The 22,407-nt window shown below is 65.0% G+C and overlaps 6 protein-coding genes across 39 annotated transcripts in view; 3 read left to right on the top strand and 3 right to left on the bottom strand.

Moving 5' to 3' along the window:
* Window positions 1-88: 88 nt before the first annotated feature.
* Window positions 89-1,646, top strand: C4H8orf82 (chromosome 4 C8orf82 homolog). The gene is made up of 3 exons (XM_006744771.3): window positions 89-284; window positions 892-940; window positions 1,204-1,646. The coding sequence occupies exons 1-3, from the start codon at window positions 123-125 to the stop codon at window positions 1,644-1,646; spliced, it is 654 nt and encodes a 217-aa protein (XP_006744834.1). The 5' UTR covers window positions 89-122.
* Window positions 1,647-1,754: 108 nt separating this feature from the next.
* Window positions 1,755-7,133, top strand: LRRC24 (leucine rich repeat containing 24). 3 transcript variants are annotated; one of them, XM_081816751.1, is made up of 5 exons: window positions 1,755-2,065; window positions 4,100-4,349; window positions 4,511-4,789; window positions 4,927-5,086; window positions 5,747-7,133. In XM_081816751.1, exons 1-5 carry the CDS (start codon window positions 1,755-1,757, stop codon window positions 6,673-6,675), a joined length of 1,929 nt encoding a protein of 642 aa, XP_081672877.1. In that variant the 3' UTR covers window positions 6,676-7,133. The 3 variants fall into 3 exon arrangements, with proteins under 3 accessions (XP_081672877.1, XP_081672876.1, XP_081672878.1); XM_081816750.1 differs by having other exon boundaries at window positions 4,918-5,086; XM_081816752.1 differs by having other exon boundaries at window positions 1,980-2,065; window positions 4,016-4,349; window positions 4,918-5,086.
* An 82-nt stretch (window positions 7,134-7,215) lies between these two features.
* On the bottom strand, window positions 7,216-11,253 carry LRRC14 (leucine rich repeat containing 14). Of its 28 annotated transcripts, none has more exons than XM_081816778.1 (6): window positions 11,171-11,253; window positions 10,627-10,763; window positions 10,467-10,512; window positions 9,152-9,372; window positions 8,374-8,975; window positions 7,216-8,282 (listed from the first exon to the last, which is right to left on the bottom strand). In XM_081816778.1, the coding sequence occupies exons 3-6, from the start codon at window positions 10,483-10,485 to the stop codon at window positions 7,715-7,717; spliced, it is 1,410 nt and encodes a 469-aa protein (XP_081672904.1). In that variant the 5' UTR covers window positions 10,486-10,512; window positions 10,627-10,763; window positions 11,171-11,253; the 3' UTR covers window positions 7,216-7,714. The 28 variants fall into 28 exon arrangements, with proteins under 28 accessions (XP_081672904.1, XP_081672905.1, XP_081672890.1 ...); XM_081816779.1 differs by having other exon boundaries at window positions 10,733-10,763; XM_081816764.1 differs by having other exon boundaries at window positions 9,152-10,183; window positions 11,171-11,252.
* A 97-nt stretch (window positions 11,254-11,350) lies between these two features.
* RECQL4 (RecQ like helicase 4) lies at window positions 11,351-17,788 on the top strand. Of its 5 annotated transcripts, none has more exons than XM_081816736.1 (23): window positions 11,352-11,506; window positions 11,571-11,604; window positions 11,689-11,789; window positions 11,961-12,104; window positions 12,414-12,991; window positions 13,084-13,183; window positions 13,255-13,381; window positions 13,510-13,620; window positions 13,722-13,853; window positions 13,938-14,030; window positions 14,140-14,246; window positions 14,696-14,779; window positions 14,857-15,036; window positions 15,113-15,292; window positions 15,366-15,507; window positions 15,586-15,848; window positions 15,924-16,206; window positions 16,287-16,416; window positions 16,498-16,667; window positions 16,747-16,927; window positions 17,011-17,158; window positions 17,247-17,355; window positions 17,446-17,788. In XM_081816736.1, exons 1-23 carry the CDS (start codon window positions 11,423-11,425, stop codon window positions 17,568-17,570), a joined length of 3,606 nt encoding a protein of 1,201 aa, XP_081672862.1. In that variant the 5' UTR covers window positions 11,352-11,422; the 3' UTR covers window positions 17,571-17,788. The 5 variants fall into 5 exon arrangements, 4 of the variants coding, with proteins under 4 accessions (XP_081672862.1, XP_081672861.1, XP_081672860.1 ...); XM_081816735.1 differs by having other exon boundaries at window positions 14,110-14,246; XM_081816734.1 differs by having other exon boundaries at window positions 15,586-16,206.
* A 61-nt stretch (window positions 17,789-17,849) lies between these two features.
* On the bottom strand, window positions 17,850-20,036 carry SLC33A2 (solute carrier family 33 member 2). Its single transcript, XM_006746290.3, has 5 exons — window positions 19,006-20,036; window positions 18,550-18,697; window positions 18,340-18,464; window positions 18,163-18,272; window positions 17,850-18,065 (listed from the first exon to the last, which is right to left on the bottom strand). The coding sequence occupies exons 1-5, from the start codon at window positions 19,685-19,687 to the stop codon at window positions 17,892-17,894; spliced, it is 1,239 nt and encodes a 412-aa protein (XP_006746353.2). The 5' UTR covers window positions 19,688-20,036; the 3' UTR covers window positions 17,850-17,891.
* Window positions 20,037-21,569: 1,533 nt separating this feature from the next.
* GPT (glutamic--pyruvic transaminase) overlaps window positions 21,570-22,407 on the bottom strand; it is a 4,525-nt gene continuing 3,687 nt past the window's right edge. The window contains exons 6-8 of the mRNA XM_081817162.1: window positions 22,200-22,402; window positions 21,937-22,049; window positions 21,570-21,865 (exon numbers count right to left, since the gene is read on the bottom strand). Coding sequence (XP_081673288.1) covers window positions 21,775-21,865; window positions 21,937-22,049; window positions 22,200-22,402 — 407 coding nt within the window. The 3' untranslated portion in view covers window positions 21,570-21,774. The remainder of the gene's footprint in view (window positions 21,866-21,936; window positions 22,050-22,199; window positions 22,403-22,407) is intronic.

Raw genomic sequence — 22,407 nt, 5'->3', positions numbered from 1 at the left:
GGGAAAGCGAGCTCCGCGCCAGTGCCGGAACCCGAAGTGTGAGGCCGCAGTCGCCGGGGGATGCGTGTTCACGCAGCGCCAGCCCCGCGTGACCGGCCCGCCGCTTCCGGCGCCGGGGGAAGATGTGGCAGGCATGCGGAGCGCTCCGGACCGGCGCCCTGGCCTTGGCGCGGTCCCCAGGGACCCGGGCCTGCGGTGGAGGCGGGGACATCTCCTACACGCAGGGCCAGGCCCCAGAGCCCCGGACGCGAGAGTATTTTTATTACGTGGATCATCAGGGCCAGGTGGGCCTGGAGCGGGGCCTGAGGGGGCGCACCTGTAAGAGAGGTGGGGTCGGAGGGAGGGCCCCTGCGAGGGGCGGGGTCTCTGAGGTTAAGTGAACGTGACTGCGGAGCTGGGTCAACGAGCTGGAGAGATTGGGGCGTCGGGCCTCAGCCCCAGAGGGGTCGGACCCCCAGCAGCCAACCTGCCACACGCAGCTGCAGCTGCGTCTCGCGCGCTCTGCATCCCCAGATCCTGCCCCTCCCTGCGGTCCCCGGCCCTCGGGGCCGCCCTGCCTGATTTGCAAGCCCTGGGGGGTGGAAGCAAGTCCGGGAGCCTCCGCGGAGGAGGTGGCACACTTAATTAGAAACTTGAGGAAGGGAGAGGTACGGGGAAAGCATGGCAGCTCAGGCACCTGCACGGCCCGGAGTGCGGCGTAGATGCGGGAATGTTGGTAGGGCCCCCGGTTTACTTTGCACTCGTCTCTCTGCACACGGTGTGTACACACGAGCAAGGGAAGCGGACACTAGCCTCAGCTCAGGCCTGCCCAATGCCAACCCCGCCCTGGGGCCGACTCTGTCTGGCTCCCAGCTGGGACTCATGGGCAATGGCCTGCCCCTCTGTCCACAGCTTTTCCTGGATGACTCCAAAATGAAGAACTTCATCACCTGCTTCAAAGGTACTGCTGCACCCTCTTACCCACCTTCCATCTCCCTTCAGCAAGGCCCTGATGGGCTCTGCTCCCCAGCCTCCCCACTGGCCCGCCCGAAGCAGAGGACTGGGCATCCTGCGCACAAGAGCCCTGCTGTCTAGACTGAGGCCAAAGTGGTGGGCCGACAAGCGGTGCCAGCCCTTGGCGTTGCCCAGGGCAAGCCGTTTGCCTGGGGGAGTGGGGCCCCGTGTAGACTGGCATGGTAAGCAACCGCGCCCCTTCACCTCCAGACCCACAGTTCCTGGTCACCTTCTTCTCCCGCCTGAGACCCAACCGCAGCGGTCGCTACGAGGCCTCTTTCCCCTTCCTCTCGCCCTGCGGCAGGGAGCGCAATTTCCTGCGCTGCGAAGACCGGCCCGTGGTCTTCACGCACCTGCTGGCCTCGGGCCGCGAGCCCCCGCGTCTCTCCTACTGCGGCGGCGGTGAGGCCCTGGCCGTGCCCTTCGAGCCGGCGCGTCTGCTGCCCCTGGCAGCCAATGGGCGCCTCTACCACCCGGCGCCGGAGCGTGCGGGCGGCGTGGGCCTGGTGCGCTCAGCCCTGGCCTTCGAGCTTAGCGCCTGCTTCGAGTATCCGCCCGGCGCGTCTGCGCTGCCCTCGCACGTGCACTGGCAAGGCCGCCGCCTCGCCCTCACCATGGACCTGGCCCCGCTGCTGCTCACCCCGCGGCCCTGAGCCGCAGGTGCCCCTGGCCGCCCCCCAACCCCGCGGTCCCGCCCCCCTCCCCGCGAGGTCCCGGCCGCGCATCGCTGCGCACGCGCACCCAAAGAGCGCGCCGGCCGAATGCGCGTGCGCGGCACAGGTGCACCGCGGCCACGGTCTGCTCGGCGCTGTCCGAGGTGCTGCCGCGTCCGTGGCCTCGACCGCGAGGAGGGGTGGGGTCGCGGGCCCTTCTGCTACCTCCCCACGCCTCGGGCCTGGGGCGTCCTTTGGTTTGGCCATCGCTCACTGGGGCTGGCCGGGGAGGCCGGGCCTGAGGCGCGGGGGCTCCAGTGCGCGTGCGCGAGCGGCGCCCGCCCCTCCCCCGCCCGGCGCTGCTCGGTGGGCCGCGGCGCCGCGGGCTCGGCGGGGGAGCCGCGCCGCGGGAGTGTCAGGTGAGGGGGCGCCCGACCCGAGGTCAGCGGGCATGGGGGCGGGATCGGGGGCCGTTCCGGCTCTGTACCCCACGCGGACCGAGAAGGGGAGGAGACCTGGCAGGGACCACGCCCTGCCCTGAACTGGCCCAGGACAGACCCGCGCTGGAGGGGGTGCAGGTGGCATCGTGGGGGTAATCGAGGCATGCGGCTCTGGCTTCGCCCTGAGCCCGAGGGGGTCGCAGGGCTTCCTCGCCCCTCCAGTCCCCGCACAGATGGGCGCCCTGGAGACGGTGACAGCCAACGCAGAATCCTGTGTGTGACGCCCCGCCCCCTGCCCAACCGGATTAGAGGGCTGTCCGCTGGGTAAAAGGCTTTCTGGGCAGGCCTCCTCTGCTCTTCCCGCCTGGGCCCTCATCCCTGCTCAGGCCGGCCCTTTTATTCCAGTCAGTGTCTAGGGGGTGTCCCTGTGAACCGCAATGCCTTGAATCCTAAGGAGGAAGCCAAGAAGCTCCTCTACTTGAGGACTTGCCGCTGGAGGCTGGGTGGGCAAGCCCTGGGCCAGCGCTTTGGCTCAGGGAAATGGATCCCAGGAGCCCAGAGTATGCCTTCAGGTCCTTGGCGTTCACACATATCCGGAGACACCTGGGAACTGCCTCTGCCTGGGCCAAAGCTATATTCCATTAAAACTTTTGCTGTGCCTACCTCATTTCTAGTGACTTTAAATAATCATGTGAGTTACAAGTTAGAGGAAGATTTGAACAGACACCAAGGCCACTTGGTCCCTTTCCACATGACTCCCTCTTGCTAGCAGGGAGACTTGGTAAACAGGCAGGTGTTCAGAGCGGGACCCTTTGAGGAAGGGCTGGAGGCTGGATAACAGCACACCCCCAGCTTTGCTATCCCTAGTTCCAGACTAGCTGGCTTCTTGGCCCAAGTCCCCACCTTTAAAACTGGACTTACTGTGCCTGGAACTAGTCCCAGGCCTCCCCATCTCTCTAGGATCACAGATTTATGCATCTGCATACATCCCAAACACACTATATATTCCTTCACAGTTTAGGAGGTCATTGCTCCCACAGCCCACTTGGGAAACTGCCCTAGAAACCCAGTTGGTGGCCCAAGGCCCCTCTTTTACAACCCAGCTGTTCCAGAGCCAAAAAAACAGAAGCAACTTGCTGGGAGCCAGCAGGGAGAACATAGGTCATTTCGTATTGTGTGCTACATCCCCTAATTCTCTAACAAGTTCCCTGAGAAATACCCCTAATTCTCTGCAAGCTGTTCCACCCACTCTCACCCCCAGGAGGGCAGGGGCAGGGGCTGGATAAGGCTGTGTTTGCATTTTCCTGTGGCTGGTGGCTCCCAGATCAGTTCTGCCCCTGTGACCCATCAAGATACATCAGGTGGATCCCAGGGTCGGGGAACACAGCATGAATTCTAGGGAGAAAAGGACTAGACAATGCTGGGTCAGGGTCGGGTGAAGACAAGGACACTGGCAGTGTGGGGCCTTGGGCCTTGTGTTGGGGGCACAAGACTTCTGTTATGGACTCGGCTTTTGGAGGTCTCACAGAGAGGAGTCCATGTGGACGAGGGGAGATGTCTTCCCAGAGCCTGTTCTTCCCCTTCTAGCCTGTGCTTGGGTGCTGGGCTTCACCACCTCACCTTGCACTAGCTTCTTGCACCTTAGATTCAAGGAGTGGCCAGTTGCTAGAATGTAGAGGGAAGCCGGATGCAGACGTCCACACGCAGGAGCAGGAAGCCCCTTACAGTGCCAGACGGAGATAGATGGGAAGAGAAGAGAGCTCGGGCAGGGTTGACTCTCCCCACATGGCCTGTGTAGTAAGACTAAGAACAGTGGAAATTCCAAACTGAAACCTGATGCCCCAGATCTTCATGACTGTTTTTATAAAGGAGGGAAACCAACTTTTTTTTTTTTTAATCAGTTGCTTGCACTGATTTATAACTTTTCAGAAACTAGACACAAGGTGTGGGCCTCCATCATGTCCTTCTCTGGCTCTCAAGTGTTAGGGGCAGGCCTGCCAACCTGTGTTTCAGGAGGCACATCACATCCGGGTGGACTATAAGGAAGCCCGTCAGGAGGCTGCAGCTTCGTGGCCCGCGGCCAGTCCCGCGGGAGATGGCCCCGGGCGCGCCCACACTGCTGCTGCTGTGGCTGCTGTGGTTCCCCGACTTCCCGGCCCGCGCCGCCGGCTGCCCGGCCGCTTGCCGCTGCTACAGCGTCACGGTGGAGTGCGGCGCCCTGCGGCTGCGCGTCGTCCCGCCCGGAATTCCACCTGGGACGCAGGTGGGCACCGCGTGGGGCCGCTGGGCCGCGGAGCAGAGGCGCCCGCGACACGGAGGGAGGGCTGTGTGAGCGTCCCTGTGGGTGCTGGAGCGCCCCAGGGAAGAGGGAGACTCCCTCAGCGGCGCGAATCCCCTCCTTCCCTCCCTCCGTCCGGCCCGCAGACGCTGTTCCTGCAGGACAACAGCATCGCGCGCCTGGAACCGGGCGTATTGGCTCCTCTCGCAGCCCTGCGCCGGCTCTACGTGCACAATAACAGCCTGCGCGCCCTGGAGCCAGGCGCCTTCCGCGCGCAGTCGCGCCTGCTGGAGCTAGCGCTCACCGGCAACCGGCTACGCGGCTTGCGAGTTGGCGCTTTCGCCGGCCTGGCCCAGCTCCGTGCACTCTACCTGGCGGGTAACCAGCTGGTGCAGCTGCTGGATTTCACCTTCCTGCACCTACCGGTGAGGGGGTTAGGTGGGCAAGGGCAAGGGGTAGTGAAAGGGAGAAAAGTCAACCCAGTCTAGCCTGCTAGAAAGGGATCCTGTGTCCCAGGGCCCCTTTCCCTGATGATCTGCTGTCCTTCCTTCAGCGACTGCAGGAGCTGCACCTGCAGGAAAACAGCATTGAGCTGCTGGAGGACCAGGCCCTGGCCGGGCTCTCCTCATTGGCACTGCTGGACCTCAGCAGGAATCAACTGGGCACCATCAGCCGTGAGGCCCTACAGCCCCTGGCCAGCCTGCAGGTCCTGCGCCTCACAGGTACCTCCTTCCCCGGGGGAAGGGATCTCATGCAAAGGTTTATTCCCTGGCCACAGGGGTGGCAGTAGGAAACAGGCGCAGGTGTGGAGTGGACTTTGATTTCAGTGGCTCTGAATTGCAGACCATCCAGGAGCACTCTGGAGGGTCATGCCGCCACCTGCACCCATGGTAGAAGTCTGATAGGAATGGGGGTGCTGGAAGGGACACAGCTCAGGGAACTTGCCTAATGAAGACAGAAAAGGTAGAGATCCTTTGAAAGAGTTGAGGGGCTTGCACTTGCACACTTAGGGGCTATCAGGGCAAGCAGGCAGAAACTGGAAGGATGAAACTAGGTCTGGCATTCCGGGACATAGCACCTGAAGACAAGGCTGACAGGACCTGCAAGGTCTCAGTGCTGTAGGATGTCTATGTGCACACCAAGGTTCCCCAAAAATAATGGGACTTGTTGCAGAGACTTCAGAGGAGTAGAGGCTTTCTTAGAAATTAGGAACCTGGAACATGCATCACAGAACTGAAGGGGTCAGAGAAGAGCCTGCCCACACTCCAAGGAGCTTGGGGTCAGAGAAGAGGCTGCAGGGGCGCCCTGGGGGAGGTAGGAAGGGGGCTCCTGTTCTGGCCAACCACCCCTGAGCTACCAGCCCACCACTGCTCTGCCCACAGAGAACCCATGGCGCTGTGACTGTGCCCTGCATTGGCTGGGAGCATGGATCAAGGAGGGCGGCCAGCGGCTGCTCAGCTCCAGGGACAGGAAGATAATGTGTGCAGAGCCCCCGCGCCTGGCACTTCAAAGTCTCCTGGACGTATCTGGCAGTAGCCTCATCTGCATCCCGCCCTCTGTACACGTGGAGCCGCTGGAGGTGACAGCCAACTTAGGGGACGACCTGCGGGTTGCCTGCCAAGCTTCCGGCTACCCGCAGCCCCTGGTGACCTGGAGAAAGGTGGCCCAGCCTCGCGAAGGGCAGCCACGGGCTCAGGTCCAGCCAGACCGCGGGGCGCCGCGCCCAGGCGGGCCCGGCGCCTCTGACACGGGCAGCGGCATGCTCTTCCTCACCAACATCACCCTGGCCCACGCGGGCAAGTACGAGTGCGAGGCCTCCAACGCCGGCGGCGCCGCCCGCGTGCCCTTCCAGCTCCTGGTCAACCTGTCCCGGCAGCAGCAGCTGCAGCTGGCGCCCTCGCCGCCCCCGCACGCCGGCCCCGCCAGCCACGAGCCCCTGCAGGAGGCGGGCAGCATGGCCTTCCGCGCCCTGGGCCTGGCCACGCAGACGGCCATCGCAGCCGCCATCGCGCTCCTCGCGCTCACGGCGCTGCTGCTGGCGACCATGATCTGCCGCCGGCGGCGCAAGCGGAAAAAGGCGCCGGGGCCGCCGGGGGAGGGCGCGCTGTTCGTCAACGACTACTCGGATGGGCCCTGCACCTTCGCGCAGCTCGAGGAGCTCCGCGACGAGCGAGGCCACGAGATGTTCGTCATCGACCGCTCCAAGCCGCTCTTCGCGGAGGGCCCGACGGAGGCGGCCGACGGCGCGGCTACCGGGCCGGGGCAGGGCCTCCCGCTGCAGCCGCCCGCAGCCTATGAAATTCACTGCTGAGCGGGGCCTGGAGGGAGGGGCGGGCGCGTGCGGATGACGTCCGCCTCGCGGACTGGCCGGCCCGCGGGCTCGCCCGCGCATGCTCCAGCGCAGTCAGTAAAGGCTAGAAGCTGCGCAGTGTGCGGCGAGCCGTGTGTGGGGTCTGGGGCCCCGAGGGCGCGGCGCAGGCACCTGCGGACCCCCAGCTCTGCAGGCGGAAGTCCTAACGTGCGAACGGACGGTGGCCAAGGAGGCTCCCCACACCCCTCCTGAGGCCCTCCAGGAAAGACCCCTCCCAGGACCACCGTCACCTCTAGCTCTGCAGGGGCTGACACCGGCTCGCCAGCCTGCTGGAGGACCTGGGGCGTCCCCGAGGTGGGAGGGGCGACGGGCTGTGGAGGCGCCCAGACTGGCTGTGAGGCGGGTGGGACGCCCGGGGAAGGGGAGGCGGGCAGCGGACTGGAAAACAGCTGTTAGTTACCCAGCGGCCAGGGTTGGGGGTGACAGCAGAGCCAGAGACAAGTCATTCTGACCAGTTAGGACAGAAAAAACCACCACAAATTTAAGTTCCAAACACACTGCACGTTTGTACCTTAGTGACACCTTCTGGCTCCAAAGCCCAGCCAGGTGGTCTCCTGGGTGCCAGGGTAGGGAGACCCAGCTCTCCTTGAAGCAGGTCCCTGTTCCAACTTCAACCCCAGGGCAGTCTGCTCTTGGGAAGGGCCTAGAGAGAACACCCTCTCTCAGCTCACAGCTGGGACCCCAGAAACATTCCAAAGAAAGGACCACAACACCAGAGGGTAGCCAAGTGCACCCAAACCAAACCTGGCCGTGCAGGCCTGGAATCCAGCCCTGAAGCCCAAGCCAGTCAGGGGAATGGGTACAGGGCAAACTGCACATGGTGCTGCACAAAGCATAGGAAGGCTCAAAATGCCCAGGAGCAAGGAAACCCGAGACCAGTGCATCTGTGTCAGGCCTCCAACAGGGCCCCGTGAAGGCTCTGTCTACCTAAGGCAGGGAGGGATCTCCATCAGCCCTGAACACCAGGACAGCCCGGAGGTCATAGGCTGAAGTAGTCTGCAGCCAGGCGCCCATAAATGTCTGTGGTCCACAGCACATGAGCACGGCCTGAGGCCAGGAGCAGCTGGTGCAGCTCGGCCTCCACACGAGCAAACTTCTCCTCGTTGATGGAAGCCTCCAGCAGAACAGAAGCAGGCGGTGGCCAGGGCAGGCCTTCGTAACAGTCCACAGGGAAGGGGTGCACTACTGTGCGTAGCTCAGCCTGCACCACTGAATCCCGGAGGAGCTCCTTGAGGCCCGCCATGGACAGCGGGTTGCCATAGAGGCCGAGGTAGCGGAGGCTGGTGCAGCGCGTCAGCACAGGGAGCGTGGCCAGCAGCTGGGTATCGGCAAGCTGGCACTCAGTCAGCTCCAGGTGCAGCAGTGTGGCCGCAGCCGCCCGCAGCAGACCCTGGAAAGGCTCTAGTTGGCTGCCGGACAGGTCATTGCCACTAAGGTCCAACTTCTTGAGATGGACAGCATGGGGGCTCCGTGCCAGAAAGCGCAGATCCTCGGGCAGCAGGGCACAGAAGGCCAGCTCCAGGCTCTCCAGGGGGCTCTGCAGGGTGCTATAGGGGACACAGGAGGTCACAAACAGGCCGGACCAGGGGAGGGTCTCGGGAGAGGAGGAAGGGCAGGGCAGTAGCGGGGCTTGCTCACCTGAGCAGCTGGTCCAACCGTCCCGAGAGGAGAGAGGAGCCCATGCTGAGCTCCCGCAGACAAGTGAAGCGGCCCATCTGGGCCAGGAAGTAACGAAAGTTGTCCTCACCATCCACAGAAGGCTGCCTGGAGTCCCCGTGCACATAGTGCAGCCGCAGGCTGGCCAGGTGCTGGAAGCGGGCCACATGTGGGATGATAACAGACAGGCCACGTAGACCCAAGTTGTTAAAGCGCAGGTCCACACGGCGCAAGCAGCCCGCATCCAGCAGCTGCAGCAAAGCCACAGTGTTGCGCATGGGCAGGTCCTCAGCCCGCAGGTCCCGGCAGCAGAGCCGCAGGGGACTGCCTACGCTGCTTCGCAGTGCCTCCCGCAGGAACGCATACGAGGCCCGGTTCACCCGCAGGTCCACACGAACCTCCACAGGAATGGGGGCCAGCCCAGGCTCCGCAGTCCCACCCTGCTGCTGTGCTATGCAGGTGCGGGCCACCGCTGCTGTGCAGTCCCACATGCTCATGGTGCCAGGGTCCTGCTCCACGCCATCGTCCAGGAGGCCTGTCATATCCAGCACTCGCAGGGCATGCTTCCTGGGAGCACGGGTAGGCTGAAGCAGGAGACAAGGGAGCAGAGCCCACACCCACTCCCAGCCATCTTGGGACAGGAGCAACACGCCTGTTCCTGCACTGAGCCCTTGCAGTCGCCTGGAACCTCACAGGGGACACTCTCTGCACCACCCCCCCCCCCACCCCGGGCCCTCGGGGCCCTCAGGTGAGCCCATACCTGCAGAGAGGCTGTGTGCCAGCCTCTGTCTCTGGGGTGTGGAGCCGGGCCGTCAGCCCCAGGATCACAGCCTGCATGCTCTCTGTGCTGGGGCGCTCTTGCAGCAAGGCCCGGCTGCAGTGGGCACATTCCTGCAACAGCTGCTGGAAGCTGAGCAGTGGGAAGGGCCACGTGTGCACCAGCTCTCGAAGCACAACAGTCTTCTTGTCCATGAAGGCCACCTTGAACAGCAGGGGGAAGAGCTCTCGAGGCAGCAGGGGCAGGGCCTGGCAGGCAGCTGGCTGGCACTGGAGCACCTGCCGTGTGCTCAGGAACACAAGCGTGTGCATGGCGCTGGGCCAGGCAAGAAGCCACCTGCAGGGAAGGGCCCTTCAGCGGGGAGGACAGACCCCAGGCCACCACCCGGCCATAGCCTCCTCCATCACTGGTAGTTAGCAAGCCCGGCATGACACTTGGCACAGCGCTGACACTCAGTGGAGGACCGTGGCACCAAAGAGCAAGTGCTAAGTGCCTAGCATTGGGCTAAGTGGGAACAGGGACAAGACCACCCCCCACTTCCCTCCCTCCAGAAGCATGGGGCCTCTTTAGGGAAATGTAGCCATCAAACGGTACATAAATAGCACAGTATCAGACGTGACCCGCTTGCCCGGATGTGCTTTTGACGGCTACTGCTCTGCAGGACCTCCCCCCACACACCTGTACTTGAGGCCTCCCAAATTACAAAGCTGTTTATCAAGAGACCTTCTCTTCCTCAAAAGCAGAATAGAGCTCAGGCCCTTCCCCCACACACATACAAGCACTAGAGGAGGTAGGAAACTCCTAGGGGGCTGGAAGCCACATCACAATCTGCCTTCCCACCCTCCTCCAGCTCTTGCGGGTGGTCCTTGGACAGGAAGTGGAAGCACTGATGCAGCTTAATAAATACCAGCAAAGATAAAAAGGGCTGGAACCCAGGGAACCTTGAGTCCAGACAGGCCTGACCCTCAGGTCTTAACTACTCCCGTCCAGGAGTACTGCCAAGCACGGAGGTCCCTGCAGATTCACAGAAAGACAAAAAGCAAACCTCACCCACCAAGGTCCTTGCCACCTGTCTAAACGTCCTCTTTTCCCCTAGAGAGAACCGCAGTGAGAGACCAACTCTCAAACCCATGGGATTCGGTAGGCCCCAGGCCAGGAACTGCTCAGGTGGATAGAGTCCGCAGTAGAATGGGCATCCAAGCTAACAAGAGGCTTACAGTAAATGCCTGAGACTATGGAGTCCTTGGACATCAGCTCTACTATTGACTTCAGCAGCAGCAACAATCAGTGGACTTACTTTGGGCCAAACACCTCATCCTCAAAACTGCTTCCCAGTCATACCCCTGGAAACAGATTAGAAAACTAAGATCTAAGCCTTGCCAGGCCAAGGTCACAGCCTGGGCGATGAGCTCCGGGAAGGGGGAGCAGTCGGCCCCAGGAACCCTGCTCTTCCGGACCTCATGCACAACGTAAGTCCTTAGGGCACTGGTTCTTGAGAAGCCCCGAACGCCAACCCTCGGCCTTGCTCTGCCTGGAGACAAATCTCGCGAGGGCGATTCATACCTCGCTGTGACAGGACAGACCAACCCAGCACCTGTCACGAGAGGAAACGAAAGCAGCCAGTGTGGTCACCGTGGGAGGAGCCTCTGTGCAGGGGCCGCCGCCCCCTCCCGCCGGCGCGCGGCTCCCGGCGTTTCCCCGAAGACGCCCCCGCCCGGCTCCTCCCCGCCTCGAGCCGCGGGAGACCCTCAATGCGACGCCCTCCGCCTCCCGGACGTGATGTGCCCCTCGAAGCCGGTGCGTCGTCCCCCCGGGGCCCGAGGTCGCTCTGCCCGACGCAGGGCTCCAGGTCCTTCCCCCACCCCGCGGACGAACCGCCCGGTTCCCGCTCCCGCCTCCCGGGCGGCGGCGCCCCAAGCGCCCGTGCCTGCTTCGTGCGGCCAGGCAGGGCCAGGGGCGCACGCCGCCCCGCTGCATCTCCGGCCGGCGGCCCGCGCTCACCAGCCCCACAGCCGCTGCCACCGCCACCGGCCCCGCCTCACCGTCCGCGGCGCCCCGCCCAGCGCCTCCGCGCGCCGCGATGACGTAGACGCCACCCATTGGCCGCCCCACTAGAGCCCCACTGATTGGCTGCCCTGGTGGCGGCTGCCGAGCCGCCCCGCCTCCGACCCTGCCGTGTGCCCCCATTGGCCGGCAGCCGGCGTCGCCCTCGCGGCGGGAGATTCACGGGGCCCGGAAGCCCGGGCCAGCGCCATGGAGCGGCTGCGGGACGTGCGGGAGCGGCTGCAGGATTGGGAGCGCGCGTTCCGGAGGCGGTGTGGGCGGCGGCCGGGCCAGGTGCGGGCTGCCCGGGGGCGGGGGGCTGAGGGTTCGGCCGCGGGCTGACGCGTTCCCTCCGCAGGAGGACGTGGAGGCGGCGCCGGAGGAGACCCGCGGTGAGCGCGCGGACGTGGGGCGGAAGGAGGGACGCGCGGGGAAGGAGCCCGGCGGCCCCCGATGACCCTTGATCCCACCCCCAGCGCTCTACCGGGAGTACCGCGCCCTGAAGGGGGCCCTGAGCCGGGCCGGCGGCATCGGACCTCGCAGCCCCAAGCAGTCGCTTCTCGCGACGGCGGAGGAGGTACCCAGGCCTGGACGTCCTGGCCTGCGGGTCAGTCTCCTGTATGGCAGAGCCAGGAGGAGTCGTGATCAGGCCTCTGTGGGGCACAGAACGTCGGGGGAGGACCGGACCTGGGGGGGGGGGGCTGGGGGGCTGGAGGAGGGCTCGGACCCCCACCCTCTCTTCCTGCAGAGGCCGGAGCCCAGCTGCTGGGGGCCGCACTTGAATCGAGCTGCGACCCAGAGTCCACATTCTAGTCTTTCTGGGCCAAGTCCTGTGGGGTCTGTGCCAGACTACGGGAAGAGGCTTAAGACCAACCTAAAGGCCACCCTGCAGGTGAGAGTCACCGGTAGGCCAAGCAGGCAGTGCGTCTGTCCCTGGATGCAGAGCTAGTGTCCGCCCAGGAACAGAGTCACCATATAGCCTTTCTCGTCAATCCTTCCACGCTTACGCCATTGTACCTATGTGGTCATACGTCCCCTTCTAGCATTGATCAGGGTAAGATTCCTGAGACGGGTTCAGAGCCAAAACCTCAGGCTTCTCATCTTGCCTGGGGCTTCAGGGTGGACGTTCTGGCAGGTTTCAGAGTCTGTAGCAGCCCAGACACCTGAGTTCCTGCTTCCCGGTCTGTCTTCCCTCTCTCAGGCTGGGCCAGCCCTGGGCCGCATACCCCGGCCTCCACGAAGACCCTCCTCCAAGACGCCCTCCCCGGGGTCACCAGGTGCAGGGGCTGCCCCCATCTCTCCAGAAGAAGTCAGTGAGGTGCCCCTGCAGCCTCGTGGGCCCCGGCTGAGGCCAGGCCGCCTCCAGCAGCTACGGGCATCCCTGAGTCTACGACTGAGCTCCCTAGATCCTGACTGGCTACAGAGATGTCACAGCGGGGCCCCAGATTTCCTGGGGGCTGCCCAGGCCTGCCAGCCTAACCTGGGTGTAGAGGGGTCACAGCCTCTGACTTCAGGTGTGCCGTCAGTCCTTGGTCACAACACTGGCCCCGAGACTCGAGCCCTACAGACGGGTGGAGTTACAGGGAGCCCCCAACCCGGCAACAGACGAGGCAAGAAGTGGAGATGCGGGAGGGAACCAGAAGGGAACCCTGCACAGGCCCAGCAGGACGGTGGCCAAGCAGGACCTCTGCCTGAGGAAGCTGGCGCTGCGGGACATGCAGAAGACGGTCCAGGAGAACCCCTGTGGGTACAGCCCCCCAGTGGCCCCACAGCCCCCAGGTACCAGAGGTTCAGCCTCCCGGTAGGGTCGCCTTGAGATGAGCCAGGGTGGGGCAGGCTTTGGGCATGGCCTGCTTGTACATCCTTTCTAGATCAGCTAACCAAAGCGGAGGTAATTACGTACGACTCAACATGAAGCAGAAACGCTACGTGCGGGGCCCAGCGCTCCGTGGCAGGCTGCTCCGCAAGCAGGTGAGGTGGCGGCAGGCACTCCCTTCATCCCTACCACTTTTTGCCTCGTGACCTTCTTTTGCGGCCCCCAGATGTGGAAGCAGAAGTGGCAGAAGAAAGGGGAGCGTTTTGGAGGTGGTCAGCCCAGAGCCACAGTCAGGAACTCTTGCTTCCGGTGTGGGCAGCTAGGCCACTGGTCATCCCAGTGCCCCCAACCAGGTGAAACTTCTACTGTGGGTGATGGGTTCCTAATACTGTTCGGAGCACACTTGTACTCTCGGGGGGAGTGGGGGGAAGCACATCTAGCTCGAACAAAAGAACCTAGCAGCTCCTTATACCTGATGCAGAGCCTACTCCGGGCCCCCAGAAGAGCAGTAAGAACGAAGAGGACGTGCAGACCCAGCTCACCTTGGAGGAAGGAGTCCAGAGGACAGGCACTGCCATTTCTCAGCTCCCTGGTGAATGAAGGGACAGAGGGCAGACTGTAGCTACCTGTTTTTGCTGGAAAGATCCCAGTCTAGTCTCGAGTCCCACACCACCGTTTTGTGTCCGTTTCTAGTAAGTGAGAAAGATGCAGAGCCCGCTGGGCCTGAGCTGTTGGTGACCATGGAGCGGTCTGTGCCCCAGGCGCACTGCCCACCCCTCTGTGTGCCACCACTCTACCCACCAGGGCCCTCGGGGCAGGTGGCAGGTGAGCAGAAGCCTACCAGCCCAGAGCCTTTACTGGGAGATGGGGGCGACTTGGGGCCATGCTGACCAACACCCGTGTCCACAGAGACACCAGCTGAGGTGTTCCAGGCCCTAGAGCAGCTGGGGCACCAAGCCTTCCGCCCCGGGCAGGAGCGTGTGGTCATGCGGATCCTTTCTGGTGAGCTTGGCTGCCGGGGGGATGAGGCAGGGCCAAGGCCTGGCCACGGAGTGGCACTACTGACCCTTGCTCCCACCAGGCATGTCCACGCTGCTGGTGTTGCCCACAGGTGCTGGCAAGTCCCTTTGCTACCAGCTCCCTGCGCTGCTTTACGCCCGGCGGAGCCCCTGCCTCACACTGGTCATCTCTCCCCTCCTGTCTCTCATGGACGACCAGGTACACTGACAGGAACCTGGGGCCCAGGCAGAAGGCAGGAACCAGTGCCCGTAGGTCCTCTGGCTCTTTTGGGCTGCTGCCTGTTACCTAATCAGAGCTGTAAAGAGCTCAGCTGTTCTCACCCCATCGGCTGTGTCGACAACTCCAGGCCTCATAGTGGCCCGAGGACAGCAGGGACTTGGCAGCTGGCCAGACGTGGGTCGACCCCTAGGAGGAGCGGCGCTGGGGAGGGGGGACATCCCCAGTAGGGCCTGTCTGCTCCTGGCGCTTCTGAGCCAAGGCTCTGGGTGGCTCTGAATCCTTAGTCCTAGGCTCCACAGTCTGGGCTCGTTCTCCCTAGAGAGCCCGAGGCAGAGATGGTGGTCGCAGTCAGGCTGAGCAGCTGAGAGCCGCTGGAGGGAGGGCCAGGGAAGGGTGGCCTGTAACTGGTCGTCCTCCTGGACCTGCAGGTGTCTGGCCTGCCCCCGTGCCTGAAGGCAGCGTGCATCCATTCAGGCATGACCAGGAAGCAGCGGGAGTCTGCCTTGAAGAAGGTGAGGGGCCTTACGTGGCAAGACGGGCAGGGGGGCAGACGGGCCCCTGGATGACGCTCCTGACCTTGCATCCTCAGGTTCAGGCGGCCCAGGTGCATGTGCTGATGCTGTCACCCGAGGCGCTGGTTGGGGCTGGGGCAGGGACCCCTGGCCGCCTCCCTCAGCTGCCGCCGGTCGCCTTTGCCTGTATCGATGAGGCCCACTGCCTTTCCCAGTGGTCCCACAACTTCCGGCCCTGCTACTTGCGCGTCTGCAAGGTGAGCCTTATTTGGGTACGAGCAAGCAGGCCGGGGGGGCGGCTTGGGCATCTTCACCAGCTCCGCTCCCACACAGGTGCTGCAGGAACACATGGGCGTGCGCTGCTTCCTGGGCCTCACGGCCACGGCCACACGCAGCACCTCCAGGGATGTGGCCCGGCATCTAGGCGTGGCCGAGGAGCTTGTCCTCAGAGGGCCGGTCACCATCCCCACCAACCTGCACCTCTCTGTGTCCATGGACAGGGACCCCGACCAGGTAGGTGTGCACACCTGGGCCAGGGCAGAGGCACGGCCCCCGACAGACCCCGCTGACCGCCGTCACCCCCCAGGCTTTGGTGACGCTGCTGCGGAGTGATCGTTTCCGTGCTCTGAGCTCCGCCATCGTGTACTGCAACAGACGCGAGGACACGGAGCGTGTTGCTGCACTGCTCCGCACCTGCCTGCCCGAGGCCCGGGACCTGGGGCCCCAAGGTGAGGTCAGCGGGGTCGTGCCCCGCGGGAGCTGCCTCAGGAACACAGCCTACCCAGCCGTCTGTGTCTTCCCCGCAGGCCGGGCCCCCAAGGCCGTAGCCGAAGCCTACCACGCCGGCATGTGTGGCCGGGAGCGGCGGCGGGTGCAGCGGGCCTTCATGGACGGCCAGCTGCGGGTGGTGGTGGCCACGGTGGCCTTCGGGATGGGGCTGGACCGGCCAGACGTGCGGGCCGTGCTGCACCTGGGGCTGCCCGCGAGCTTCGAGAGCTACGTGCAGGCTGTGGGCCGGGCCGGGCGTGACGGCCAGCCAGCGCACTGCCACCTCTTCCTACAGCCCCAGGTTCTTCCCTGCCCCGCTCGAGCCCACCCCTCCCCCCCCCACCCCAGCCACTCCTTCACGGCCGCCGTGTCGCAGGGCCAGGACCTGCGGGAGCTGCGGAGACACGTGCATGCCGACGCCACCGACTTTCCCGCCGTGAAGAAGCTGGTCCAGTGCTCGTTCCCACCCTGCACCTGCACCAGTGCCCACGCCCAGCGGCCCCCGGAGCAGGACGGAGCCGAGAGCCAGGACAGGCCCGTGGCCACGTCCCTGAGGGAGGCCGAGCAACCCAACGTGGAGCGCACAGCCCGGTGCCCGGGCCACGAGCGGGCGCTCCCAGTGCAGCCGTTGGTGCAGGCCCTGGACATGCCTGAGGAGGGTGAGGAACTGGGGGCGGCGGCGGGCACGTCCCCACGTGCCCACGTGCCCACGTCGCCTAAGCCCGGCCCTGCCCCCCAGCCATTGAGACCCTGCTGTGCTACCTGGAGCTCCACCCACGGCGTTGGCTGGAACTGCTGACGCCCACCTGCGCCCGCTGTCGTCTGCACTGCCCCGGGGGCGCCCCCCAGCTCCAGGCCCTGGCCCACAGGTGAGCACACGTCCCGGCCCGGGGGGCGGCCAGGGACGCGGGGCCAGGACGGCTCATCCCGTGTCCCTTCCGCTGGTGCAGGTGTCCCCCCCTGGCTGTGTGTTTGGCCCAGCAGCCACCGCAGAACACAGGAGGGGGAAGCTGTTCTGTCGAGTTCGACGTGCTGCAGCTGGCCGGCTCAGCGGGCTGGAGGCTGGCCTCTGTAGAGCACGCTCTCCGCCAGCTGCAGTGGGAGCCAGAGCCCGCGACAGGTGCGCCCTGCCCCCAGCCCCGCTCGGCCGCAGCCCTGCTTGCCGCCCGCTCGCCCGTGCGTGACAAGCTCTCTGGCAGGTGCACCTCGGGGCACGGGGGTGCTGGTGGAGTTCCGGGAGCTTGCCTTCTGTCTGCGCAGTCCTGGAGACCTGACGGCCCACGAGCGGGACCAGATCTGTGACTTCCTGTACTGCCACATACAAGCTCGAGAGCAGGAGGCTCTGGCCCGCCTGCGCCACACCTTCCAGGCCTTTCACAGGTGCAGGAGGGGTGGGCGGGGCCTGGGGCCACCTGCACCCCTCCCCTCAGGTGAGCAGCGCTGACAGATCACTGTCACCCCAGCGTCGCCTTCCCCAGCTGCGGGCCTTGCTTGGAGCAGCCTGATGAGGAGCGCAGCGCCAGGCTCAAGGCCCTGCTCAGCAGCTACTTCGAGGAAGAGGGTTCAGGGGGCACAGAAGACGAGCAGGGCCCAGAGCCAGGACAGGCTGGGGTGAGTGCTAGCCCCCCCTGGCCTGCAGTGAGGTCAGGCTGCAGGGCGCGCACACGCTCACACTCCACTACGTGCCCGCCACCCACAGATCCAGGACTGGGAGGACCAGATTCGCCAGGACGTCCGCCACCTTCTGTCCTCGTGGCCAGACCAGCAGTTCTCAGGCAGGGCTGTGGCCCGTATCTTCCACGGCATCGGTGAGGGCCTAGGAGGCTGGGCTCTGACAACGGGCAGGGGCCGGGCCTGGCCCAGAGTCCTCAGGGCCCATGTGTCCCGTTCCACCACAGGAAGCCCCCGCTACCCAGCGCAGGTGTATGGGCGGGACCGGCGCTTCTGGAGAAGATACCTGCATCTGAGCTTCCCCGCCCTGATGCGCTTAGCCACAGAGGAGATCCTGCGGTGGGGCCACTGACCACCCTGCCGTGGGCGGGCCCTGCTCCCCCACATCACAGACAGGCATGCACAGGGAGCCGCGTGGCCACAGTACGGAGGGAATCAGGTGTGGCATTGCATCGGGGAAAAGGGACATCGATGGCCATGACAACGACGGACTACCCTGGGCACAGCCCACCACCGGAAATGTGGGGGCAAGGAAGCCCCCAAATGCAGAATAAAAAAATGCTCAAGTCACTCTTAGGAGCCTTCTTTTCTGAGGACAGCCTTGCCCATCACACACCCCAAACAGCCAGGCCACAGGCACGCTCAGCTTTATTAGGCAGGCCAGCCACCCAGCTCAGGCCAGGGTGCTGGGCGCCAGGCTCAGATACAGAATGGGCATGCCTGAGAGAGCAAGGAAGAGGGCAAAGCAGAGATGCGGCCCCAGGCTGTCAGCCAGGGCCCCGGCCAGCGTGCCCAGGAACAGCTTGCCCAGCAGCTCCAGAGTGGCCAGGAGGCTGTAGTGTGTGGCCTGCAGGGGCGAGGTGGGACGAGGTGTGAGCTCAGGTGAGGGCTTGCTTGGATCCCAGCCCTGCAGCCCCCCGGACATCCCAGCCGCACCCTCTTACCTGCAGGGCACTGGGCGCCAGCCGGCTACAGTGCATCATCAGGGTGAACGTGGTGGTTGTGACCAGGCCCCCCAGGAAGTGCTGCACACACAGGCTCAGCAAGGCTGCCCCTGGGAGGGCCGAGGTCAGCGGGGCCCAGGACACTGGACTCCTCCCCTCCCGTGGCCAGCCCCTCACCTCTCAGGACTGTGCTGGAGCCCAGCCTGACCCCCGGGGTGTCCAGGTGGAAGAGCAGGGTGGTCTGGCAGGCCAGACCCCCGAGCCGGAACCCAAGCACCGACCTCAGCAGGGGCACTGGTTGCCTGAGGTGGGGAGAGGGGGCGGGTCAGGGAGGGTGGCGCGGGTCAGGTGGCAGCAGGTGGGTGGAGCAGGCCGGGGAGGGCTCACCTGTGCCTGGCCAGCAGGGCCCCGCCCAGGGATGAGCCTACAATGGAGCAGAGCACAGCGCCCACGCCGTTCCACAGCCCCAGCTCTGGCGTGGAGATGCCGTGGTCCAGCAGGAGCAGCGGAAACAAGCTGCTGGCACCCTGCTCACCTGTGGGGAGAATGTGAGCAGGGGCTCCCGCCTCCCTTCACCTGGGGCTTCAGGTGCACTCCCCTAGCCAGGCCCCTGCCCTGCCTCCGTCCTGGGGCATCAGCCAAGCTTAGGTCAGCATGAAGCAGCGTCAGAGACCCGAGGGGGTGCGGCTGGAGCTCACGGAAGCCGTGCAGCTAGAGCTGGAGAAGCTGCAGAGCCAGGCTGGGCTCCAGCCTGCAGTTAATCCCCCAGAAGGTGGCCACAAAACGGGCTCCAGGGCCCCAGGCTCCCACCCCTGCTGTTGCCTGGCTCACGGCCTCGCTTACCCAACTTGTAAGTGAGCACAAAGCCTGCTGTCCACAGAGTACCGGGCATGGCCAGCAGGTGCTGCAGAAGGCACAGGCTGTGGAGGGCGGGTTCCGACGGCCCAGACGAGGGCGGCTGTTGCAGGGCCGGCGCCGCCCAGACGAGGGCAGCAGCCAACCAATAGGTAGCCGCCAGGAGCAGGAAGAGCCCGGGCCAGGAGAGGGTAGGCACAAGGGCCAGCAGGCCCCCTCCCGCCAGCACTGCCCCCAGCTTGTAAGCGACCACCTGCACTGTGTTACCAGGCCCTAGCTCAGCTGGCTCCAGGAGCTGGACGGCCAGCGTGTCCAGGGCCACATCCTGCACAGCAGCACCCAGGTTCAGCAACAGAAGCAGCCCCACCACACGGACCTGCAGGCCCGCCGGGCCGGCTTCCGCGGGAGGCGAGGCTGCAAGCAGCCCGCACACCAGGCCCAGAGCAGCCGTGCTGAGCATCAGCCAGGCCCTCAGGGAGCCCCGCGTGTCCACCAGCGGGGCCCACACGAGTTTAAACAGCCAGGGCAGGTACAGCACCTTGGCCAGGCCCACGCGCGTCAGGGAGAGGCCACGCGCCCGCAGCAGCACAGGCAGCAGGCCAGACTGCAGCCCATAGGGCAGGCCTTGCACCAGGTAGAGGCCGGCCAGCGGCAGCAGCTTCCCGTGCATGGCCGGGAACGCGGGGCGCCCGGGGGCTAGCGCTGGGGGGCGGGGATCCGGCCGTGACCGGGCGGGGACGGGGGCTGCGTTCAAGGCCGGACCAGAGCCTGGAGCCGGGGCAGAGCGGTTCCGGACGGTGTTTGGGCCGGTCAGGATGAGGTCAGGGGCCACACGACAGCATGGCTCCGGAGCTGGGCCAGGTCAGGGTGGGACAGGCCGGCGCCCGCGGGTCCTGGGGGCGTGCGCACTACGCAGCCGCGGGACGCGGCGGCCACAGAGCACGCGAGCCGGCCAGAGCGCCGGCCGCCCTCGGGCGCCCCCAGCGGCCAACCTGGGTGCGGCCGGGGAGCCGCGGGCACGACGGCCGCTCGCCTAGCTGGGGTCGAGCCCGCGGCCCACCTTGGACCCTCCCAAGTGTATCAGATCCGGCTCCCAGACACCCCTGGACCCACACCCTGACTTGGTGTCTCACCTGGAGCCTGGCTGCTGCAGTGTCCACCGGGTCCTCCCAGCGGCCCCCAGGGAGGAGTCGGCCTCTTAAGTGCCCGTCTACTACGGCTTCCTCCCGCCCCTGCGGCCCTCGCCCAGCCGGGGGCCCTGAAAGCCATGTCGGTGTGAAAGGTCTCAGCCAGGGGGGTGCAGCCCGCTGCTGCCGGGGACGCCCTCTAGTGTCCGGCGACAAGGCCAGGAGAGGCAGGTGGGGCGGGCCCAAGCCCTGCCTCCCTCCAGGGCGGCTCTGTGGAGGGAGAGGCCTGTCCCAGGAGCAGCTGAATGTGGGGGTCTCATGTGGTCTCTCCTGCTCAGAGCTGCACCCCGCAGGGCTCCCGAGGCCCAGAGGGGGTAGTGAGTATGGCCCATGGTTAAGAACCACCTCCGGAGCGGACAGAGCTAGAGCCTTAGTCTCCAAACCCTTGACGCCCTGAAGCCAACCCAACCCCTAGAATAACAGCTGGTGAAGCCACCTCGAGTGGGTTTCCTGTCACTTCGACAAGTCTCCTCGTCTGTAAAATGGGGACTACCATCCCTACCTAAGAAGACTGCAGTGAGTCACAACCGTGTCTATCTTGCCCACAGTAGGCGCTCATCCCTGTTCCTGTGGCAAGGACATAGGGCTGCACACCCACCCCCAGCCTCGGTCTCCCCAGGGTGCCCCTTCGTCAGCATTTTACATACTCTCCTCCCTGGCACCTGCCCTCAGGTGCTCCAGCATGGGAGGGCCGCCCCTCACTGCCTCCCAGCCCAAGGACTGCGTTTGCACTAGGATGTCACACACTTCAAACCCAATACAAACAAAGCAAGACCTATTTGTTCGTTCTCCGTCCCCACTCTTGGCATGGCTGTTCCTCCAGCAGCCTCAGGTAGCAGCACCGTGCCATCTGCCCATTTAGGAGGAAAACCAAGACTCCCTCCTTGAGTCGTCACTGTGACTCCACTTCCGGCTGCTCACCCACCCAGCCAGCTCCATCTCACAGCTCAGTGTGATCCCTGTGCTGCCCAGCAGGGGAGAGGCCAGCGGTACAGGAAGGGGAGCCAGGCCACCTGGCTCTGTGTCTTCCTTAGACTACTTTTTCGGATGTGGCCACCCCTGGAACTCAGCTCCCATGCTTCTTTGTCCAGCTTCATTCCCAACCTAGTGGCTTCCTTCACACCTCTTGCTCTTCCTAATTTTTATGTGACGTTTGCCAGTGTCGGCCCCAAGACCAGAGACCACAGCGGAGACCCAGCCCGTGAGAGGTGCTGCATCTGCAGTAATGTCGCCTCCTCTGGGAGCCCTCCTTGACTGCTCCTCCTGGAGGCGGACAAATGTCCTGCTGGGCTGGGTCTCCAGGCCTGCAAGGAGCCCCAGCTCAGAAAGGAAGTCAGGAGTGGACAAAGGCAGGGGAGGCTCATACAGGTGTGCACACAGCCCGCTTCCATGTAGTCAGGCTGCTTCACAGCTTTATTAGGGGCCTGCAGAAAGGCAGGGGCCCAGCCCCACAGGCAGCAGGAGCAAGTCCAGAGGGCTCCAGAGCCCCCCAGGGCCCTGGCCATGGTAAGTCCAGGGTGGGACCTGCCTGCCCACCCTGTCCGGGAAGAGGGAGGGGAGGGGGGGCGCCTCAGGAGTACTCTCGGGTGAACTTGGCGTGGAACTGGCTCAGCTTCTCCAGCAGAGGCCGCAGCTTCTCCATGGGGGGCAGAATGGTCATCCTAAAAGGGAGAGGGAGGTAAGCAAAGGTGTTGGGGGCTGCCGGGCTAAACCATGAGGGGCTGGGCCTCACCGAAAGTGGTAGGTGCCTTCCCTCTGCCCAAAGCCACTCCCGGGCACCACGCAGATGCCGGTCTCCTCCAGAAGGCTCATGCAGAAGAACATGTCTGGAGCCAGGCCCAGCTCCTGGGGGCGGTCGGGCCGGGCGGGGCGGTCAGGACTGGGCGCCCAGCCTCGGCGCCCACGCCCCCTCCCCCCCCCCCCCCGCCCTCGGGCCTAGCTCGCCTGCCCTCACGCCAGTCGCCAGTCGGCCCGACCTACCTGGGCCCGACCTACCTGAGCGCGCTGCACGGCGCGCGGGGGCAACTGCACGCGAGGGAAGGAGTACATGGCACCCTGCACCGGGTTGCAGCGAATGCCGGGAGCCTCGTTGAAAACCTGCTCCGTGAGCTTCGCCTTCGCCGCCAGCTCGGCCAGCACCACCTGCCTCTCCTGCGGCCGCGGAGGTGGGCTGATCAGACCTGGCGCCGTGTCGCATGATCGA

This window comes from Leptonychotes weddellii, chromosome 4, assembly GCF_054177405.1.
Source record: "Leptonychotes weddellii isolate Sample4059 chromosome 4, ASM5417740v2, whole genome shotgun sequence".
NCBI classification, from domain to species: domain Eukaryota; kingdom Metazoa; phylum Chordata; class Mammalia; order Carnivora; family Phocidae; genus Leptonychotes; species Leptonychotes weddellii.
Note: the sequence above shows the minus strand (reverse complement) of the source record. Positions and strands in the feature narration are given on the sequence as shown.

Excerpts from the sequence above, each read along its gene's own strand:
- RECQL4 (XM_081816733.1), top strand. The coding sequence starts at position 11,423 with ATGGAGCGGCTGCGGGACGTGCGGGAGCGGCTGCAGGATTGGGAGCGC. Across the intron at positions 11,605-11,688 it reads GGCGCCGGAGGAGACCCGCG|CGCTCTACCGGGAGTACCGC; the intron begins GTGAGCGCGCGG and ends TCCCACCCCCAG. Across the intron at positions 14,031-14,109 it reads GGTCATGCGGATCCTTTCTG|GCATGTCCACGCTGCTGGTG; the intron begins GTGAGCTTGGCT and ends TGCTCCCACCAG.
- C4H8orf82 (XM_006744771.3), top strand. The coding sequence starts at position 123 with ATGTGGCAGGCATGCGGAGCGCTCCGGACCGGCGCCCTGGCCTTGGCG. Across the intron at positions 285-891 it reads ACGTGGATCATCAGGGCCAG|CTTTTCCTGGATGACTCCAA; the intron begins GTGGGCCTGGAG and ends CTCTGTCCACAG. Across the intron at positions 941-1,203 it reads CTTCATCACCTGCTTCAAAG|ACCCACAGTTCCTGGTCACC; the intron begins GTACTGCTGCAC and ends CTTCACCTCCAG.
- LRRC24 (XM_081816750.1), top strand. The coding sequence starts at position 1,755 with ATGCGCGTGCGCGGCACAGGTGCACCGCGGCCACGGTCTGCTCGGCGC. Across the intron at positions 2,066-4,099 it reads CCGCGCCGCGGGAGTGTCAG|GAGGCACATCACATCCGGGT; the intron begins GTGAGGGGGCGC and ends CCTGTGTTTCAG. Across the intron at positions 5,087-5,746 it reads GCAGGTCCTGCGCCTCACAG|AGAACCCATGGCGCTGTGAC; the intron begins GTACCTCCTTCC and ends CTCTGCCCACAG.
- SLC33A2 (XM_006746290.3), bottom strand. The coding sequence starts at position 19,687 with ATGCACGGGAAGCTGCTGCCGCTGGCCGGCCTCTACCTGGTGCAAGGC. Across the intron at positions 18,698-19,005 it reads TGTGCTCACTTACAAGTTGG|GTGAGCAGGGTGCCAGCAGC; the intron begins GTAAGCGAGGCC and ends TTCTCCCCACAG. Across the intron at positions 18,465-18,549 it reads GCCCTGCTGGCCAGGCACAG|GCAACCAGTGCCCCTGCTGA; the intron begins GTGAGCCCTCCC and ends TCCCCACCTCAG.
- LRRC14 (XM_081816763.1), bottom strand. The coding sequence starts at position 9,598 with ATGCCGGGCTTGCTAACTACCAGTGATGGAGGAGGCTATGGCCGGGTG. Across the intron at positions 8,976-9,151 it reads GGCACACAGCCTCTCTGCAG|CCTACCCGTGCTCCCAGGAA; the intron begins GTATGGGCTCAC and ends CTCCTGCTTCAG. Across the intron at positions 8,283-8,373 it reads CGGTTGGACCAGCTGCTCAG|CACCCTGCAGAGCCCCCTGG; the intron begins GTGAGCAAGCCC and ends TGTCCCCTATAG.